This window comes from Sapajus apella, unplaced genomic scaffold (genome assembly GCF_009761245.1).
Source record: "Sapajus apella isolate SASKATOON/1434 unplaced genomic scaffold, GSC_monkey_1.0 scaffold1, whole genome shotgun sequence".
Lineage (NCBI taxonomy): Eukaryota > Metazoa > Chordata > Mammalia > Primates > Cebidae > Sapajus > Sapajus apella.
In genome coordinates, this window is record NW_022436941.1 from 66,215,351 (window position 1) to 66,238,014 (window position 22,664).

At 39.7% G+C, this 22,664-nt stretch overlaps 1 protein-coding gene across 2 annotated transcripts in view; it reads right to left on the bottom strand.

Moving 5' to 3' along the window:
* ARHGEF28 (Rho guanine nucleotide exchange factor 28) overlaps nucleotides 1-22,664 on the bottom strand; it is a 319,529-nt gene that overhangs the window by 147,809 nt on the left and 149,056 nt on the right. For both annotated transcript variants that reach the window (XM_032278477.1, XM_032278468.1), the window contains exons 6-8: nucleotides 20,637-20,817; nucleotides 17,011-17,080; nucleotides 616-668 (exon numbers count right to left, since the gene is read on the bottom strand). In XM_032278477.1, the coding sequence (XP_032134368.1) occupies nucleotides 616-668; nucleotides 17,011-17,080; nucleotides 20,637-20,817 (304 nt within the window). The remainder of the gene's footprint in view (nucleotides 1-615; nucleotides 669-17,010; nucleotides 17,081-20,636; nucleotides 20,818-22,664) is intronic.

Consider the following 22,664-nt stretch of genomic DNA (forward strand, 5'->3'; position numbering starts at 1 on the left):
GCACTTTGGGAAGCTGAGGCGGGCGGATCACCTGAGGTCAGGAGTTCGAGACAGCCTGGCCCACACGGTGAAACCCTGTCTCTACTAAAAATACAAAAATTAGCCAGGCATGGACTAAAAATACAAAAATTAGCCAGGTGTGGTGGTGTATGCCTGTAGTCCCAGCTACTCAGGAGGCTGAGGCATGAGAATCGCTTGAACCTGGGAGGCAGAGGTTGTAGTGAGCTGAAATCATGCCACTGCACTCCAGCCTGGGCAACAGAGCAAGACTCCATCAAGAAAGGAAAGAAAGGGAAGAAAGGGAAGGGGAGAGGAGGGGAGGGGAGGGGAGGGGAGGGGAGGGGAGGGGGGGGGGGGGAGGGGGGGGGAGGAAAGGGAAGGGGAAGGGGAAGGGAAAGGAAAGAAAAGAAGAGAACGAGAGAAAGAGAGAGAAAGAAAGAAAAAGAGAAAGAAAGAGGAAAAGAAAAGAGAATTTCGCATTGTTCTGAAAGTGACTTGGGACACATACCTTTTAGTGTTTTAAAAATTTTTTATTACCACTGAATCTTCATTTCTACTTTATGAAAAGATGTGCAAAGAAGAAAGGAGCAAATAGAGCAGGGAGTCATTCATTACCTTTACATCTTCCTTTTCCGGCACTGATCTGCTGGACACTGTATTCTTAATCTCTGCAAATGAAATAATTCTCATCAGGATCTGCTGATTGGAGCTTTTGTTACGAAGAAGAACAACTGCTAGCTGACAAGTGTGAATTAGCTGGCCAGGAGCCTTCTGCACAGAGGTAGGTTTTTAGATTAGGCCTCTTAAAAATCAGCTCTCCAGAGAGCAGAGTGTCTAATAACCTGACTGCCCATACTCTGGCATTGTCTGTGTGGACCAAGATATATACAAGCCCAGGAGCTTTCACAGGAAATTCTAGGGGAGAAAAATGATCATTAAATAAATAAATGCCCTTGATTCCAAAGGAAGGCTACTCACTACCAAAGACTCTTCAAAATAGCAGATTGTAAGGATATGACTCGTAGCCACCTAAGGAAATCCCACACGTCTATTTCCTCAAATACCAGTTTTCAATATGTTTCAAAAGGTCATAACTCATTGTACAAGAGGTCTGGCTTTTCCTTGTACATCACTGAAAGTCAAGAACACCAGCACAGCCCTAAGGCTACAACCTCAGCCCCAGGCATACCGGGTGGTCTCTTTCTGAATAAAGGGTTTCCTGGAAACAGTAGTGGTCAGGATATATTGGGATGAAAATAAAAGGTTCACCCAAGGCAGCATTTTTCTCTGTGGTTTCACTGATTGGTTCTCTTCCCAAATACTCCGTTGCCCATAAACAAGAGCCACTGTTGTCCAAATAACCACCAAGAGCAGGTTTGGGCTTGGGGAAAATTAAGCACTCTACATCCCTAGCAAGGACAGATGACTAAAAGTCTTTACCCCAGATTCGTATTTACATACATCATTGCAGGGTCTCACCCTTTTTCTGGAAGCTCTGCATCCCTTCCCCCACAGCCCTGCTTAATGCTGATTCTGGGGAAACCCCTGGAATTTTCCAGCAGGTTCATTACCCAGACCTTCCCTACTCCACTTTGTCAGTTCTATTAATTACCCAACGTCTCAAACCTGCAGGTGGATTTATTCAAGCTCTTCTTACTTCTGGACAACAATGCTAGGAGTTACCATCCACGTTTATTCTTAGAAAAACTATAAGGTATTCATTTATATGGCTCTACATGACAAAGCGTAATAAAGATGACAAATTACAAGGATGAAGCTATAAGTAATAAGACCAGGATGCATCAGAGAAACCAACAATCCTACTTGTCTTGTGTTTATAAAAATCTGGACAACAATAACTGAATTTGCTTTGCAGCAAGCAAATAATACCATTATTTGCATGCCACATTAATATATTGCTCTTGAATTTGTAATGCATATTAGCTTCTATGATTAAACCAATGAAAAGGTCATGACCCTAATTTTGTGTGGTCATGTCAACTAATCTCAGCAGGGAGTGAGGACAACATCATAGTGGACACCCAGACCAGGCAGCTTGTGTACGCAGCATCTCTACTTGCCTTTAAATGCACATCCTGGAGAAGGCCTCCAGGTGGCAGCAGAGTAACAGCATCATGAACGGCATTGCCTGAAGTAGAAATGTCAAAATGGGCTAACGTCACCACCCTTCAAGGACCTGCTTTCAAGTGCCAAAGTCCAAAACACACAGTTAAAATTAACATTTTTGTCCTACTACATACATGCAGAAAAGCACCTACCACGGCATTTGCTATATTATAAATGTACAGTAGGGGCTTGGTTTGGTTTTGAAACTCAGAAATCAAACCCTAAAAATTGGGCTAAGTAGGAAAGACACCAGAAAGACATTAAAAAAAAAAAAAAAAGAAGAAGGGAAGGATAACCATGATCAAAGTTTCAATAGACACATCAGCATAGACATCAAGAGTCGCACCCTTTTATTTTGCCTGTTTTAGGACATTCATTCCTTTAAAGTCGTCTAAGCCATAAACTCTTAAAGGATCATTACACTGCATTTCTAAAGAATTCTGTACATATAGCATTTATTCAGAAGAATGGTATACATTTTATCCAGATTGCTAATGGAAAAGGCAATCTCATCTGGTAATGAAGTTTGCAGTAACAGAGGATGTGTTCACACCTCGTAGTACATTTAAGTTTCAGCTTCCTTCACCAACTAAAAACGCCGGTGAACCAGTCTTTATAGATTGCCATACTTACGTTTTTCCGTGTAGTCCAGCTCAATTTTTTTCACTTCAAAACAAATACCACAAACTATATTAAAATATATGTCTTCATTAAAAATTGTATCTCGTCCTTTAAAAATAACTTCCAAATGTGGAAAGTCTCTATCCGAAAATCATTTTAAAATATTTGTGATATTGTGCTGATTCAAGATAATAATGTATCTTTAATTAACCTAGGACTAAACAGAACTATATCTTAGAACTTTCAAAGAATTTGGCATTCATTCTACTGGAGTTTAATTAAATTGCTCCAGGAGAGTTTCTGTTAAGTTAGTAGGATCCTTTTACACTAACCCACTGTACCACAAATTATACAGTGCAATCAAACCGCTCATTGCTATAGCAACCTTCAGTAGATAATGGTATCAGTAACTCTACCTATTCTGTTTTAAAGGCCTATTAACCTTGCCCTCAAGCCCACCCAGAGTGAGGATTACCCCTCCAAATCAGACTTGCCAAACTTGATAGACATGTTTTTTTAAATTTGCTAAGCTATAAAGGAACAAGAGATAATCTCTAAGACTGATGTTCACTAGTGACACTGCACCAGTGAACAGCGAAGTCACTGTAAGATTCATGCCAGTGTCTCATTAAGAAGCAGATTTGCCTAAAAGATCTCAACTCTAAGCACAAGTCTTACTGTCTTATTTTGCAAATGAGACCACATAGCCTAGACTTAAGCAATGAAAAAGCTTACACCAAAAACAGAGGATGCTCGGTATTCTGATTTTAATCACCACTTGGCTGTGGCAGAAGAATCACGGTCAGAGGCAGCCGGACCACCAGCGTTGTACTGTTAACAACTGAGTCCACCAATAGTTTACATCTACAGGGTAGTGTCAAAAGCACAAGTGGAAAACAAGGATCATGCTCTCACTTTGCTCCGCCTGTACCCACAAATACTGGGAAAACACCCTGACGGCAGTGTTCATAGCAGCCCTCTGTACCTCTCTGACATGCATGGCGGGTAGTTCACAGTCTTTGAATGAATATTTTTCTCTCAATAGGCTGCAAATTCTGGGAGAGCTGAGACCACATGGATTTCCGCTCAACCCTCGTATCCCTGGGGCCAAGCTGTGTGCTTAGCACATAACAGGTGCTGAATAAATGCTTCTCTCCTCCACCTACATCTGGTGGCCCAAAATATACATAGCTGATGAGATGTAGTGGATCGTTAGACAAGCTGTGGATCAGGACAGAGAAGGAAAAGTCATTTACTTTTTGGAATTAACTAATTGAAACACTTCCAATACTAGTGCTATTTTATCACAACTTCTGAACTGCCAGATTTAAAGACAGATGAATGCTTTTCTCCTTACTTCCTCTCTCCCTTCTGGCTCTGTAAGTCCAAAAGCCAACTCTTTTCCTGTCCACTTAGTAAGTATTGCTGTTTCACTACTAACTACTGCACTTCCACGCGTTGCTACAATGTTTTGTCCTAGTGTGCAAATTCAATTCACAATGGCCAGAGAATTACAATGGCAAAGGCAGTCGAGAGACTACTTGTCGCTCTTAATTCAGAGACTATTATAACACTGAAATTTTGTTTCAATATCCCAGTTATTCCTCTTTTTTCTCCCCCTAAAAGTGGGACTACTAATAAGAACTTTCATTTTGCCTGCCGAGTATAAATATGAACTGGGAGCAACAATGAGGCATTTATCTACAGAAGTATCAAAATGAGACTCATCAGAGAGTGAGAGCCCAACATTCCATTCAATTCAACACTCTCCACTGGTCACCACTGAGCAGCAGGTGTGGAGAAGAAACCAAGGTGGAAGAAGAAATTCCTGGCCTCAAGCAACTCCAAAATGTGCTCCTTGGCATATCATTTTAGTATTTATATTCTATATTGTTTCAGGAAGAATTTAAGACATCTTCTTTAAAATACAGGGTTGTTGGTTTTTTTGCCCATTTAAATTACCTGTGATTTTTTTTTTTTTTTTAAGACAAAAGGAATTATTTAAGACAGTGGAGAATTACCTCCTCTTAGACAGTTTTTTTGTCTGGAGATTAACATATGATCCAATTCTGGCCAGAATCTTAATAGAAAGTTCCTGGTACCTCTCTAAAAAAGGCTTCTATCACTAATAGAAAAAAAAAATTGCAGGGCAAAGGGATCTTTTTCCATTGCTCTTATTGTCTGAACAGAGTTCAGTGAAGAAATGATTTCAGAGCTGGTGTAGCCCTCTTGCAACACCGGACTGCTACGGGCCATTTTCCATGGCACGCCTACCCTTCTTGTGAAAACTTTTCTACCGGATTATCTTTTATCTTTTGAAGGAAAAACAAAGGTATAAACAAAACATTTTTCAAAGGTATAAACAAAATTCAATTTTTATCAAACTTAGATTCTACTTCAACTCAAGAAACTAACCTTTAGCTACATTTTCACATTAAGCCCATTGCAATTCTATTAGAATACTTAGCTGAGTTTAATACTTGCTGTTTCTCTCTAGCCTGCTTATCTGACTCAGCTAGAATAAAGTGTCTATATCAGATATGAGCCAAATGTGTTGCATCTAGGTGAGTTCTGGGGAACCTCTGAGTTGCGAGCTCAAACATATAGTGGGTTCTACCAGATGATCTCTAAAGTTCTTTCTAGGTCAAACTATGATTCTTTAATCCTTTGATAAATTAAGTGGTGAGGAGGAGAATTTTTATTTATGTGTGAGAAAATACTGATATTTTTATGATAATATACAAAATGAGTATTATACCATCATGATATCCTATCCTTATCCTTGTCCCTTTAATGGTGAAGATCATTCTTTTCTGTGACAAGGAGAAGAAAGATGGCTGGCAAAGTCAGTCACTAAGGGAAATACAGAAAAGGCTGAACTGCTCTGTAAAATGCAGTCATAAAAAAGGAAGAGTTCATGTCCTTTGCAGGGACATGGATGAAGCTGGAAACCATCATTCTCAGCAAAGAAACACAGGACAGAAAACCAAACACTGCATGTTCTCACTCATAAGTGGGAGTTGAGCAATGAGAACACATGGACACAGGGAGGGGAACATCACACACTGTGATCTGTTGGGGGATGGGGGCTAGGGGAGGGATAGCATTAGGAGAAATACCTAATGTAGATGACAGGTTGATGGATACAGCAAACCACCATGGCACGTGTATGCCTATGTAACAAACCTGCAAATTCTGCACATGTACCCCAGAACTTAAAGTAAAATTTCTTAAAAAATGAAAGCAACAATTACAAATCATTTCCTGGAACTGTGTTGACAATGCCAAAATACCCTACTTCTAGGAAAACAATATTTATCAAGTCCTTGGCCAGATATTCCACGAGTGTCAAGGTAGAGCTGTGTATACAAGTGAATGATCAGCTCTGCAGAACAGCCGGCCTAGTACTGCTATCTTAAGTCCCCAACACCCAGGTCCCAGTCATCGTGGCTTCAAAGATCTATATCTTGATATTTTAACCATCTGCAACAGTTCTCCTACAAAGCCCTTGAGTTAGAGTGTCTCCAATGAAAAATCTTGGAAACAATACTTTGTGTGGATAAAAGCCCTATTGTTTCCTCAGTCATATCTCACAGGAGATATTCAAATAAGGAGAATCCACCACACAACTCCCCATACATTTCAAAAACCAAAGCACAGAGGGAAGTGCTACACCCCTGTCTACAGAATGTTCAAGTTAAAAATCTGCTCACCTCTAGTCACCATGACACAAATGGCCAGGTCCTGGTATCTCAAAACACATATCTTTACCATTGAATCTACTAGAGGCAGTTGTTATATACCTTGCACTTATGATTAGACATCTTTCAGTAAACATCCACTATTTTCAATACTGGGCAAGGGGCTTTATCTGTATTTCCTTATTTAAGTCTTACTATGAAATACGTAAGACCTCCATCCCACCCCACCATTTTCCACAAAAGCAAACAGCCTAATAATTTGCATAATGCTCAAAAGCCAGTTCACAGCAGAGCTGAGGTTTTTAGCAGAGTCAGCTTATTACTGGAATGTGTCATCGAGACATGTGTGTGGTGTGTGCATGTGGGTCACAAATCTCTATCATAAGGACTTGAGAGAGATTAACAATTTGGAATAGAGCTGATTTCAAGGCAATGTTTCCAGTGTTTGCACTTTTTCCATCCCCCAAATGCTGGAGAGAACTCTAGACCAGGAGTCTCGACACCGCATAGATGAGTCCTCTGCTCTACAGGGGTATTAGGGGTAGTGGGAATCTGTGCTGTGGTCAGTAAGGGAGTGGACTCATCATCTGAGTTCTGACAGCCTGGGCCAATGTTGCCTCAGGTAAGTTACATAACCTTTCTGTGCTGCCACTTTCTCATGCATAAAGTAGGGAGGGTTGATTCCTGACTCCCAGAAATGCCCCTCCTGATGACCACAGGTATATGTGCTCCATGATCCATGAGTGAATAGACTTAATTCAGGTTGTTCCCAGTGCTAGAACAATGCCTGGCACACAGCAGGTGCTAACAAATGCTTGAGTGAAACTAAATGCAAGCAAACTCCTTGAGGGCAAGGTTTTTTCTCTTTATCTTTTTTTTTTTTTTTTTTTTGAGACGGAGTTTCGCTCTTGTTACCCAGGCTGGAGTGCAATGGCACGATCTCGGCTCACCGCAACCTCCACCTCCTGGGTTCAGGCAATTCTCCTGCCTCAGCCTCCTGAGTAGCTGGGATTACAGGCACGCACCACCATGCCCAGCTAATTTTTTGTATTTTTAGTAGAGACGGGGTTTCACCGTGTTGACCAGGATGGTCTCGATCTCTTGACCTCGTGATCCACCCGCCTCGGCCTCCCAAAGTGCTGGGATTACAGGCGTGAGCCACCGCGCCCTATCTTTATTATTATTATTATTATTACTGCCAAGAACAGTGCCTGGTATAAAGTGATGGGCAGTCAATACATATTTACTGAATGGATGGCTAAGTTAATGAACCTAAGGACACGTGTCCAGCAGTCCGGCCTGAATCTTGCATTTGGACCCACAGCTTCTACTGCCTCCCACACAGAATCACAGGGGGAAGCCCGTTTGAGCCTGGTGAGAGCTGCTGCCTCTACCCTGAAGGAAATGATTTTGCCCTCTCTCCTTGGTGATTGTAGCACATGTTCCAATCCCAACTCCCTGTTTCCTTTTTAATGAAAATGTGGACGATAATTTATGGGGAGAAGCCAACAAAGTAACAAATGAGTGACTCCAAGTTAAGACAGCAAACCATGCAGAGGGTTTTTGAACTACAAATTAATTTTTTAAGCAGATTGATAGAGTGGCAAATGGTATTGTGGTTGTTCTCGGGTTGTGTTATAGCCCAATAGATGCCAGGCAGGCAATAGCCTCCCCTGTGATATCAAAAATTGAAGTGAGGTATTGGGGGAGGCATGGGTGATCTGGAGTATTTAAAATGACTGTTAATAGTTTGAAAAATTCCTCCTTGCCCCTCTCTGGTGTATGCATTACTGGACTAGCAGATGGTGAGAACCCAGGTGATAGTGAAAATGGAGGACATAAGATCCAGAGAGGGAGACACCACAGAGCAGGGGAAGAGCAACATTTTCAAAGTACCTTCCACAGACCATTTCTATGAGATGTTGATAACTGTGAAAAAAGGACTCTTGTGTGATCAGTTCATTTAGAAAACTGCTAAGTTAAACAAGATTATACAGGTGTCCTGACTTACTAGATCCCACAAAACATTAAATGCATTCTGAACCAATAACATGGGGGTTTCATATAAAGTAACTCCCCTCCCCCTTATCAGGGATTTCGTGTTCTGCAGTTTTGATTACCCACAGTCAACTTCGGTCCAAAAATACTAAATAGAAAATTCCAGAAAAATAAGCCGGGCGCAGTGGCTCACGCCTATAATCCCAGCACTTTGGGAGGCTGAGGTGGGTGGATCACAAGGTCAAGAGATCGAGACCATCCTGGTCAACATGGTGAAACCCTGTCTCTACTAAAAATACAAAAATTAGCTGGGCATGGTGGCGCACGCCTGTAGTCCCAGCTACTCGGGAGGCTGAAGCAGGAGAATTGCTTGAACCCAGGAGGCGGAGGTTGCGGTGAGCCGAGATTGAGCCATTGCACTCCAGCCTGGGTAACGAGCAAAACTCCATCTCAAAAAAAAAAAAAAGAAAAGAAAGAAAGAAAAATAATTCATACATTTTTTAAATTGTGGACCATTCTTGAATCGCATGATGAAATTTCATGATATCTCCCTCCTTCCCACCAGGAAAGTGAATTATTTCATTGTCCAGTGTCCTTATGCTGCCTAAGCTACCTGCCCATTCATCTCTTAGCAGTTTTTAATTATCAGATCAACTGTTTCAATATGGCAGTGCTTGTGTCCAAGTAGCCTTATTTTACTTACTAATGACCCCAAAGCACAAGAGTAGTGATACTTACATATTGTTATAATTGTTCTACTTTATTATTAGTTATCATTGTTAATCTCTTACCATGCCTAATTTATAAATTAAACTTTATCATAGGTATGTACATATAGAAAAAAACATAGTATATATAAGGTTCAGTATGATCCAGGGTTTCAGGTATCTACTAGAGATCTTGGGATTTATCCCCCAAAGATAAGAGGGAACTACTGTACAGGATTTTCTACTTATTTGGCCAAAGAATCCTTACTTTCCAAAATATCTTCCAAGATTAGTGTTCTATACAATGCTCTTTAGGAAATCCTAGGACAGAGAGATCAAATAAGGATAAGAAGGCAAGGGGAAAATATAGAGCCAGGTTTTTGATGAATACTAATAATTAGCTTATAATACGCTCATATTAATATGAGATGACTTTTTAGTCATTCAGTTCATTTGAAATAATGTCCAGTTATTCTGGGTGTACAATTAGAATCATGAAACTATAGAAACATAATTGGTTCATAGGCAAGATGAAACCATTTATCACACTCACAGAGACAGCAAAGTTAATTTCCAGGCTGGAGTTATTATAGTCTTTTAATTAATGACAGCTTCAGATATAAGCTTAGAGTTCCCCACCCCACTCCACTACACATTGCCCCAGAGGGGACAGAAAAGCATAATCTACTAAGAATCTTCTAATAGATCTCAAAGAGAAAGTTTGCTTTAGGGTTTTTTTTTTGTTGTTCGTTTTGTTTTTAAGAGGAAGCTCTTATGCTCAAAATGTTTTGTTCTTTGAGTTGAGTCTCCTCCAGGCTCATGAATGGATAAAAACTAATCGAATATTTTCACTTTAGTTGAATATCGCCCTCTGCTGGAATATGCATTCAGTTTCTAATGTTCTTTAAAGGGTAGACAAATACAAAAGCATTGTCTAGATTCAAGGGCTATAAAGTATACCTATTAATTATTCGGAGTCAGAGGGCTTGGATTTCTGTCCAAATCCCGCTTATTGGTTAATTTCAGTGAAATTGGCAGCCACGTATATTAACTTGGCTGTCCCAAATGCCTGTTGAATTCATCTTGTCTAAAACTGAACATATATTTTGTCTCAATCCTGCTTCCTGGAAGGCCCATCCCATCTAGTGCCATACCCCAGAAATGGAGGCATCGTCCTTCTCACTCATCACTGACAGCCAATCCTACACTTTCAGGACCTCACTCGTGTGTCCCCACCTCTCCCATCTTGTCACACTGCCACAGTGCAGATCCTCTTCTGCGTTGCTTTCACCAGCCCCCAGGCTGGTCCCTGTCTTCCACTTGGCCGCTCCCATCCATTCCCCATACTCCCACCAAAGTGAACTTTCTAAAATCATACCCAGCCGGATTTACCTAAAACAGTTCCCAGAACCGTCTGGACAGATTCTAGCAACTTGCCTCTTGCACAATCTGTGCCTCTTGCACAGTAGCCGTCTCAATCTGCCTACTCCTTAAGCCTATGTTCTTGACATCACTGCCACCACCATACACAAGTGAACATGAACACACACACACACACACACACACACACACACACACACACCCCTATTCCAGGACTTCAAAATGAGCTGCATTTTCCCCAGTGCATCATCTGGTTCAGGACTTTGTATCGCATGTAGAATTCCCATCCCTCCCTTAGATCACAGCTCCAGAGTCATCTCTTCCAGAAAGCTTTCTCTGACCTCTCCATTGTCACAGTTGGCAGCATGCTAATACATAGGGCTACTTGCAAATAACTCCTGTAGCAATTATCATACTGTGCTATAAGAGCTTGTTTTGCTGTCCCAACCCCAAACTGTAAGCCTCCTAAGAACAACTTGGAATTAAAGTACTCCTTTAAACTCACTTTGTTCTAAATTAATTTGAAGGTGTAATACAAGAGGAAAAAAAATTTGCAAGAGGATTTTTAAAAATCAAAGTTGATTTTAAAAAAGAAAAAGTAAGGGTAGAGGCTTAAATAAGAAATAAAAGTAACATAAAAATGTAGTCAGCATTGCCATAAGCATTTGTAATCAGGTGCCCAGAAACTTAGTTCCAAGGTTTTTTGTTTTGTTTGTTTTATCAGAAAGCTAGAAGTAAGAAACCTGATCACCTACAGGTACAGCAGTAAAAGTGAGCTGAGCCAGGCATTCAGGTGAAGCTGCATTCCCAATACAAGACCAGAAAGGGCTTTCTCCTGCAGGTCTTCAAGGAGAAAGTACAAAGTAACCCACCACCTTCTTGTGCAGCAGGGTCAACAGTGGCTTCCTCAACACAGCCAGCAGCGAGTGTCACCCACAGGGGAGAATAGTAAAGGCAATTCCCTGGGGCTCCAAGCAGGTGCAGTCTGGGGAGGAAGCTCAGTTGCTCAGGCTTAACCCAGGAACATGCGCAGTCAGGATGGGCCACACAGACTCAGCAAATCACCAGAAATACACCTTCTCTAAGACTACTTTTTTAACAAACATGCAGGTAAAGGGTTTAAGATCCCAGTACCTGACAAATACCTAGAATCCAACTCTTCTGTGAGGCCAGTTAAAAGCAGAATCAAAAGTACTGACCAGCTATTAACATTGGTGGCTTAGGAACAAGGGCCTTGTCGTATTTTTCCTTCCTAACTACGGCATCGAGCTTGGTGGTTCTCAACCCTTTCAGACCTATGTACTTTTACATTAACAGATATTTTGTACTGTTCCCTTCACCGTCATGAAATTAAGTTAGAAGATCACATAACTCTACCCCCTAGATACATATAACCTTATTTTCATGTATAATTTTAAAAAATAAAAATCAATATAATACCCTAACTAAAATATGAAGCAAATGGAGAGTTAACTGATAAGAAGATAATACATGTTTCAATATATAAAACCTTTGCCCTAACTACCCTAGGAGACATAATAATGTGGTTAGATTTTTGCAAGCACCGGGTTTTGAAAACACAAAATCAGGATTTATTCCACACAAGAAATACAGGAATATGCAAAACTATGCTTCCTAGAATAAAAGCTTCTGTTTATGAAAGACGTTACATAATGGTAAAGTGATCAATGAAACAAGACGCACTAACGATCCTAAATATATATATGCACCCAACACAGGAGCACCCAGATACAAAAAGCAAGTTCTTAATGACCTACAAAGAGACTTAGACTCCCACACAATAATAGTGGAAGACTTTAACACCCCACTGTCAATATTAGACAGATCAACAAGACAAAATGTTAACAAGGATATCCAGAACTTGAACTCAAGATCTGGACCAAGCAGACCTAATAGACATCTACAGAACTCTCCACCCCAAATTCACAGAATATAGATTCTTCTCAGCACCACATCACACTTATTCTAAAATTGACCACAAAACTGGAAGTAAAACACTCCTCAGCAAATGCAAAAGAATGGAAATCATAACAAACAGTCTTTCAGACCACAGTGCAATCAAATTAGAACCCAGGATTAAGAAACTCACTCAAAACCACATGACTACATGGAAACTGAACAACCTGCTGCTGAATGACTACTGGATAAACAATGAAATGAAGGCAGAAATAAAGCTGTTCTTTGAAATCAATGAGAACAAAGACACAACGTACCAGAATCTCTGGGACACAATTAAAGCAACATTTAGAGGGAAATTTATAGCACTAACTGCCCACAACAGAAGTGAGGAAAGATCTAAAATCGATGCCCTAACATCACAATTAAAAGAACTAGAGGAGCAAGATCAAACAAAATCAAAAGCTAGCAGAAGACAAGAAATAACTAAGATCAGAGCAGAACTGAAGGAGATAGAGACATAAAAAGCCCTTCAAAAAATCAATCAATCCAGGAGCTGTTTTTTTGAAAAGATCAACAAAATAGATAGACTGCTAGCCAGACTAATAAAGAAGAAAAGAGAGAAGAATTAAATAGATGTAATAAAAAACGATAAAGGGGATATTACCACTGATCTCACAAAAATACAAACTATCATCAGAGATTACTACAAACACCTCTATGCAAATAAACCAGTAAATCTAGAAGAAATGGATAAATTCCTGTACTCTTACACCCTCCAAAGACTAAACCAGGAGGAAGTTGAATCCCTGAATAGACCAATAACAAGGTTTGAAATTGAGGCAGCAATTAATTGCCTACCAACGGAAAACTGTCCAGGACCAGATGGGCTCACAGCCAAATTCTACCACAGGTACAAAGGGGAACTGGTACTATTCCTTCTGAAACTCTTCCAAACACTACAAAAAGAGGGAATCCTCCCTAACTCATTTTATGAGGCCAGCATCATCCTGACACCAAAACCTGGCAGAGACAAAACTAAAAAGAAAAATTTCAGGCCAATATCCATGATGAACATTGATGCAAAAATCCTCATTAAAATACTGGCCAACCGAATCCAACAGTACATCAAAAAGCTTATCCATCACAATCAAGTTGGCTTCATTCCTGGGATGCGAGGCTGGTTCAACATACACAAATCTATAAATGTAATCCATCACGTAAACTGAACCAAAGACAAAAAAACACATTATTATCTCAATAGATGCAGAGAAGGCATTTGACAAAATTCAACAGCCCTTTATGATAAAAACTCTCAATAAACTAGGTATCAATGGAATGTATCTCAAAATAATAAGAGCCATTTATGACAAATTCACAGCCAACATCATACTTAATGGGCAAAAACAACTGGAAGCATTCCCTTTGAAAACTAGCACAAGACAAGGATGCCCTCTCTCACCACTCCTATTCAACATAGTATTGGAAGTTCTGGCCAGGGGAATTAGGTAAGAAAAAGAAATAAAGGGTACTCAGGAAAATATGAAGTCAAATTGTCTCTATTTGCAGATTGTATATTTAGAAGACCCCACTGTCTCAGCCCAAAATCTCCTTAAGCTGATCAGCAACTTCAGCAAAGTCACAGGATACAAAATCAATGTGCAAAAATCACAAGCATTCCTATACACAAATAACAAACAGAGAGCCAAATCATGAATGAACTCCCATTCACAACTGCTACAAAGAGAATAAAATACTTAGGAATATAACTAACAAGAGATGTTAGTTGGATTCAAGGAGAACTACAAACCACTGCTCAAGGAAATAAGAGAGGACACAAACAGATGAGAAAACATTCTATGCTCACGGTAAGAAAGAATCGATATAGTGAAAATGGCCATACTGTCCAAAGTAATTTGTAGATTCAATGCTATCCCCATCAAGCTACCATTGACCTTCTTCACAGAATTGGAAAAAAAAAACCATCTTAAACTTCATATAGAACCAAAAAAGAGCCCATATAGCCCAGACAATCCTAAGAAAAAGAAAAAACAAATCTGAAGTCATCACACTACCTGATTTCAAACTATACTACAAGGCTACAGTAATCAAAACAACATGCTACTGGTACCAAAACAGAGATATAGACCAATTGAACAGAACCGAGTCCTCAGAAATAACACCACACATCTACAACCATCTGATCTTTGACAAACCTGACAAAAACAAGCAATGGGGAAAGGATTCCCTATTTAATAAATGGTGTTGGAAAAACTGGCTAGTCATAAACAGAAAGCTGAAACTGGATCCCTTCCTTACACCTTATGTAAAAATTAACTCCAGATGGATTAAAAATTTAAGCATAAGACCTAACACTGTAAAAACCCTAGTAAAAAACCTAGGCAATACCATTCAGGACATAGGCACAGGCAAGGACTTCATGACTAAAACACCAAAAGCAATGGCAACAAAAGCCAAAATAGACAAATGAGATATTAAACTAAAGCACTTCTGCACAGCAAAAGAAACTTTCATTAGAGTGAACCGGCAACCAACAGAATGGGAAAAATTTTTGCAATCTACCCATCTGACAAAGGGCTAATATCCAGAAGCTACAAAGAACTTAAACAAATTTACAAGAAAAAAACAAACAACCCCATCAAAAAGTGAGCAAAGTGTATGAACACTTTTCAACAGCAGACATTTATGCAGCCAACAAACATATATAAAAAAGCTCATCATCACTGGTCATTAGAGAAATGCAAATCAAAACCACAATGAGATACCATCTCATGCCAGTTAGAATGGCGATCATTAAAAAATCAGAAGACAACAGATGCTGGAGAGGATGTGGAGAAATAAGAACGCTTTTACACTGTTGGTGGGAGTGTAAATTAGTTCAACCATTGTGGAAGACTGTGTGGCAATTCCTCAAGGATCTAGAACTAGATATACCATTTGACCTAGCAATCTCATTACTGGGTATATACCCAAAGGATTATAAATAATTCTATTATAAAGACACATGCACATGTATGTTTACTGCGGCACTGTTCACAATAGCAAAGACTTGGAACCAACCAAAATACCCATCAATGATAGACTGGATAAAGAAAACGTGGCCCATATACACCATGGAATACTATGCAGCCATAAAAAAGGATGAGTTCATGTCCTTTGCAGGGACATGGATGAAGCTGGAAACCATCATTCTCGGCAAACTGATGTAAGAACAGAAAACCAAACACCACATGTTCTCACTCATAAGTGGGTGTTGAACAATGAGAACATATGGACACAGGGAGGGGAACATCACACACCGGGATCTGGTGGGGGGCTGGGAGGCTAGGGGAGGGATAGCAGGGGGTGGGGTGATGGGGGAGGGATAGCATTAGGAGAAATACCTAATAAAGATGACGGAGTGGTGGATGACACAAACCACCATGGCATGTGTATACCTTTGTAACAAACCTGCACATTTTGCACATGTACCCCAGTACTTAAAGGATAATAAATAAATTTTTTAAAAAACAAAAAAAATACAACTAATATTTGCAGAAGCAATCTTGATGAACCCTCTTATTAAAATCATAAGATTTTTTTCTATAGATGTTAAAACTATCTTCTCCTGTTATGCCTTTTACTTCTTTATCTTGTCTTATTTTGCTGGATGGAATTATTAGTATTTAATAAAAGGGTTGATAGTGGGAAAAAAAAAACCTTCTGTTTATTACAACTTACGAACAGACCAAAATTATTTGCATATAAAAAAGTGGAAGTAACCTGAAATGAAGTAAGAATTGCATGCCTAGATAAACTGTCAAGTTGGGGAAAATGAGAGATGATGATGTGCCTCCAAGTGAGCTAGGTGTTATGCACAAGGGTGGCATCAGGATGATTCCATGTGGCATGTTGTGGAATAGAGCAGGAATGATGTATTATAAAAAATATATATCATCTGTTATGAACTACCATCACAAATAGAATCATACATGCAATCTCTGAATCACCATCAGGACTGGAAACAGCTGTACATGACACCAGTTAGTTGCATAGGACTGTTCTGTACCTTGAAGAACATCCAGCAGCCCTGGCACCTCAATTCTAAATGCCAGTGGTGCCCCCCAACCCTCGTGGTGACAAAAACTCCTTCTTGACTTCCAGAGCATCCTTGCTCAGCACAGAGCAGGAGATCCACAAAGGTGGAAGGAACTAAAGAACAAATGGTTGGATGAAAGACTCAGTGAATGAACAAGTTGAAGGAGGAGAACAATCCGAATGTCAAGAGAGCGTCCCGAAGATCAGGAATGCGAGAGGAGCTGGCCCAGGGCACGGCAAACAGCTCTCAGGATAGGCTGATTGAATAGAAAGTGGGAACAAACAGAATGCTTCATTTGATGCTGTCCAAAAACCCAGGGGCTTTGCTGTATCCCACACCCCTGACGTTGCCTCTGAACCCCTTGGTTCCTGGCCGGCTTCACCACAGACTTCAACAGGCTGGTTAGCTCAGTGGTCCAGAGCACTTTCTGGCTTCCCTAAGTGGGAAGGAGCATACGCACCTTCTTCAGTTTCTGCAGCACCGAAGGGCATAGCTGTTCTTTCCTCTGGCCTGGCTTCTCGCTCAAAGGCCTAGAAAACAATGGAAAAAAAACAAAAAACACTGAAAACCATTTGAGGTTTCGGATATGCAACAGAGGCAAAAGTCATTCTCAAGGATCTCAGAGCTAGGAGGCTGGGAAAGAAGTGGGTGGGTGAAAGCCACTTGGAAAACATACAGCCAGCACCCCAGGAGGAGGCGGCGCGAAGTCAGAAGAAACTCCGCAGCAGGGGCCAAAACTGTTTCTGCTGCTAAACTTTTACAGCTTCTGCAGGTCACCCCAAGCAGAAGGTTCTCAGGAATACCATGCATGAACCAGAAAGAGAACCAAGAATCTTGACACCAGATAGAAGGGCTTCTCTGGTCTATGCATCTGCCACCTGGAGCAGACCCAATCCACATCCTAAGTAAGACACAGGGATCACAGGGAAGATTCAGGATGACCATGGGCCTTGAACTGCAGGTTGGCACATGCCGGTGCAGGCTGGCCCTGGCTGAAACTCAGTTGGTGAGCCTTCCAAAAGGCTTTAGCAAAAAGTTGCCCTCTTGGGATCATCTAAATTTTCTTTTCAGACAGATTCCCCACAGCCAGTGAAAATGAGAAGATACACAGAATTATGTGTTGATGTGCTGAATAGTGAACCAGCCCAAGATGGTTTCAGCACAGGTTCTGAAATCAATCATCAGTATACTTGGGCAGGTGACCACATAACTGACATAGGTCCCTTATCCCCTTGGGCATGCCATTAAGCCCCATGGATTGGGTGCTTCATTCTTTGACTATTTAAGAACAATGTCCCACAGTCAGAGTAAAAGGAATGGAAAAATATATACGATTTAGCAAACCACAAACAGGCAGGGATCAACAAGTGCCTGGTCACCCACCCTCCAGTGGCTGTTAACTCACCCCAGTCCCACCTCCAGGACACTGTGTTCTCTCTTCTAAGGCCCACCATGGAATGAGTGGCTGGACCAGGGCAGGTCCATATTAAGGGGTAGTGAGGAGATGGCCGCAGGAGCACCCAGGGATGGAAGACGGGTCACCACACATGCTCAAGGCCTAGGACAGCCACCTGCCCATGTGTCTACCTGGGCTGAACCTTAGCCTTAACCCCCCATCTTTCAAAGAAGAGAGTCGCCAAGCCTATGTGAGGAAAGAACAGCAGGCAATGCTGGTTTCTGATTACACAACAAAACTTGAAATAAGGAAATACTATTTTCTCTTGAAAATAGAACATATTCAAACTTAATTTTTATCCTTATGAGTAATTTTGAATATACCTTTAAAAATTTAAATTTCCTAGTTGCTTATTAATTTTAACCAAGTTCTAGAATGAAATTATCGGCATTCTGATTGTTATGAGATAATCAAAAAGTGATTAAAAGAAATGGCTAAGAGTTTGCCTATTATTTATTTCCTAATATTCTGTCTTTACAGTTTAGTTATTTAGCTCCACCTTCCATTTTAACATTTAATATCTGTTAGAAACTGTCAGGCCACCACTGTCAACTGCAACACAGTGTGAAAGTATGAAGCCTTTACAACTCTGAACAAGTATTCTGACTGGGTTCACCTTGAGAGCTGTTATGCATTGTAAAACAAACTCAGGTTTCTGCAGCAAGGCTTTACCGTCATTGTTTTACAGGACTACAGACAACTAAGCAATGCCCAAACCCGGAGACTACACACGTATCCTTGGGGAAGACAGAGTATGAGCTGGAGTTCAGTGAGAACCAATCAGTCTCTCAAATCAAAATCACCAACTATAGCTGTCATATAAAAATGGACTTTTAGATAAGATTCGACAAAGCATGAATACTTTTTATACAAAATCGTTATGTAATCTCATATTTATCATCCAAAGTTGTAAAGCTTCAGTGTGGACAACCTATAAAATAATTACCACCTGCATACATTTAAAATAATATCTAACCAACTAATATACACCACAACAAATTTAGATAAGAATACAATAGAATCACTTTGTCAGGAAAGTAAGAATTAACGTCTTTGGATGTTATAAAGACTCTTGCAGCCCTTCCTGCCCAGTCTCTCTGCGCACTACCAGCCACATATTTTGAGAAAGGAAGGAAAAAGAAGGATGTAGAAACTTGGAACATAAGGCCATTCCAGTCTAACTGATTCTTGTATCAAGTGTTTTTCATAAAATGAAAATCTCATAGAATCTGGAGAGGCATCACCATTTGTCCTTTGTGATTATTAAGTACACTACAATAAATTATTGAGGTATCTAGATTTACTCATCATAAATCTTCCCCCAAAGTCATCAGTATTATCTCAAATATATATGAGAAATCACAAATCTAGCCTAAGACTTAGAGGATTTTACAATGAAGCAAATGTTCAATAGAGTTTGTTGCGTTCTTTTCAGGATAGTCACAAGTGCCATGCTGCCATCTGAGCATCGCTTCTGAGGACAGGCACTTGGCTGAGCTCTGTCTCCGTGCATCTGCCCAGCTGGAGTAACCACCGCTTGGTGCTTTGGTAAGAAACCACAGTGATGGCTGAAGGCTTGAGCAGCTTTAAATGGCAAGCATCTTTAAAGTTAAAGACCCTCATTCTGTATATACTGTATGTGATAATGTACATCAGAAAATTATAAACCAAATTCCCTAAAACCCAGAAAAGAGATAACAATCATACTCTGAAGACCATGTTTCATTTTAATTGTTTAAATAAAACTCTATATGGAGTAAGCCAATAATAATCTTTGTTTGGTGCATAATGTTTTTGGCTAACTCGTTATTTCAACTATCTGAAGCAAATATTCTACAAAAGCTGAAACTGTGGTCAATGATAATATCGCTTTTCTAAGCTGACTTTTTACTCTGTAAAACCTAAATAGTCATGAGACCTGTGCCTTGTGAAGGAATGTGCTTGAGAACACAGGAGGCCACAGGACCTAGTGTATCCATTAGACCCTGGAGCACTATGAACTAGATTGACTCAGAATAACATCTTGATTAATCATAATTAAAAGACAGAAATTATTCTTAATATTCTTTCAAAGTCTATCAAAAAAAGAGAGATAAAGGTGAACTGTTTTAAACCCTGAGATGAGAATGCCATGAAAGCACTCAAAGGCGGGGTTGGACCATGATGGGAAGGGGAAAACCTCTTTGGAAAAGGACTAGGTTTTTACCTGTTTCCATTCAAGAAGAATCTGTACACTGGAACAAATGCTTGACTACATTTGAGCAATATGAAAGCCCAGGAGTAGATACTATACATGTAAGATAGCCCTAAATATAACTGCTTTAGATAATAATTATAATACAATCAATAAGAGAAAACATCCAGTATTAAAATATTAAAGCCCAATCATGGAAAGGATTGGCTCAGAAAAGAAAATGAAAATATTATACAAACTACTATTTTTCTACTGCTAAAACATACAATATTCTTCATTCTACTGATCTAATGCAGTTTACAATTTCATGTCCCCCAAGGTTTCGTTACAAAAAAGAAAGTGCTACCCATAAAAAACATTATTCTCATAACAAGAAACTGATGCCTGCATTCTCTCAAGCGTACATTATTGTATACCAGGATCACTGTGCACAAACCTTGACAAGAAAGGCTCTATCCCAAAAGTATTTCCGGAAGAGTTTAATATCTGCCTCCAACAAATGCTGGGCTGTGTGGTTAAGGGTCAGGGTCAGCGTTTCTGATGAGTGAACGTAATGCAAGGAGGCTTCTTCACTGAGCTGCACTCGGGAGAAGCTTGGGGACCATCTGCCCTGAAAACTGAAACAACACAAATCAAAACCCACACAGAGCTTCAAAGACACCAGTCCCAGATTCCAGCACTTAGGATCACTGCCCCTGATCTTACAAACCCAACTAGCAAAATGATCCTTGAAAGTCACCTATGTCCAATAAATACATAAGATCATGAAAACAGATACTAATAAAGCCATCTTTCTTTTTCCACCTAGAGAAGGAGTCTATTGAAAACCATTGACATATACTACACACTTTAATGGTTTACTTAAAGAATGAAACAGTACTGATTTTTAAACATAGTACTTTACTTCAACATTTCATTCTCCTTTTAGTCTGAAAAGATGCCTCTCACTTCAATGGGGCTACCTGTAATAGAACAAATTAGCTGGCAGCCAATGGTTTATTAGGTGATTACAGTGGAAAACAGATATGATCTCTAGGGAACGTGGTGAGGTTTGGATGTTATAAACAAGTGAGATATTCATAACAAACTGGTACCACTGTTGTAAATCCTCTCTTATGCAAATTAAAACATAAATACATTTGATTATGTTGTTTTTGTGAATACACTTGTACACAAAGGAAAGATATTTCCAACTTAAATTCTTAAATATACACTTATTTTCTTTTACATCTTGGCTAAGAACATTTGTACATTTGTAAATTATATGAAGGCTTCATGGTTAGTATCACAATATTCTGGATGGCTTATACAGTCCTGTAATAGTAACAGTAAATAAATATCAGGGGGGAAATATTAATGTTCTTGGATTACAGCCCACCTCAGCAAGTAACATCCCACCAGACTGTTCCCAGATTCCTCGATTCACAGAACTAGCTCTATGTCCCTTTCCTCTTTCAATATGACTTAATTTTGTTAATGAAGGTTTGCTTTACAAAAATATCATATATTTCCAATGAAGTAAATGTTATCTCCATCAGATGGAGTGTCAAAAAGAGATCCATAGAGAACAGTTGTACTCTAAGTCTTGGGGAACCTCTCCAAACTCTTGACACTCATTACTGGCAAGGACTCCAGAAGTTTCCAGAAAACAACTCCCCATGCCAACAACAAGCCACTGAGATGAATGGTCTCTGAACCTGAGCAATAAGATCATTGTTGTTAATTTAGAATATGGAAGCTCCATCATATCACCAGAATTTAGCTTACAGTCTACTTCTAAGCCTATCCATGAATGGATTTATTAGACCTGGAAACTTTTAAAACACATACCTTATCGTCTTGGACACAGTAAAAAGATACAAAGCTACCAACAGATGAAGTCTGCTTGCAGAACCTCAGTGGAACACAGGACTGTTCACAATGAATGAGTCAAAGGAAGTGTTCTTGCCTTGCCCTATTTAGCCAAGGAAGTGAGGTCAAGTTAAGCCAAGGAAAAGGGCAATTCCCTCTGGATAGGCTTACCCCTTGGTTGATGGTAATTTGACCAAATGAGAAAAGGTAAATAAACAAAAAGCTCTGATTTCTACTCTAATGTCGACTTAGGAACCACATAACCATAAATTAATTACCTCGAGTTCCATGAGCCAAACAAGAAAAGCCAGTCCATTTGGACATGCCAGGTAACAATACTCTAATAACATTTAATATTTATGTAGCATTTACTCTAACAATGGCTAATATTTATGTAGCATGTTGTAATTTTCAATGCACTTTCCCATTTATACTTTTGCTTTTGACCACTTAAGAAAATCACTATATATGAATCCTTCTTTCATAAACTAAGAATAATGATTGACCTGAACCATTCTAAGTAACCAACAATATACTCATTATTCCTTGGAAGTGTTGATACCATCATTAACACAGAGAACATCATAGTTTATAAATCATTTCCTTTACATTA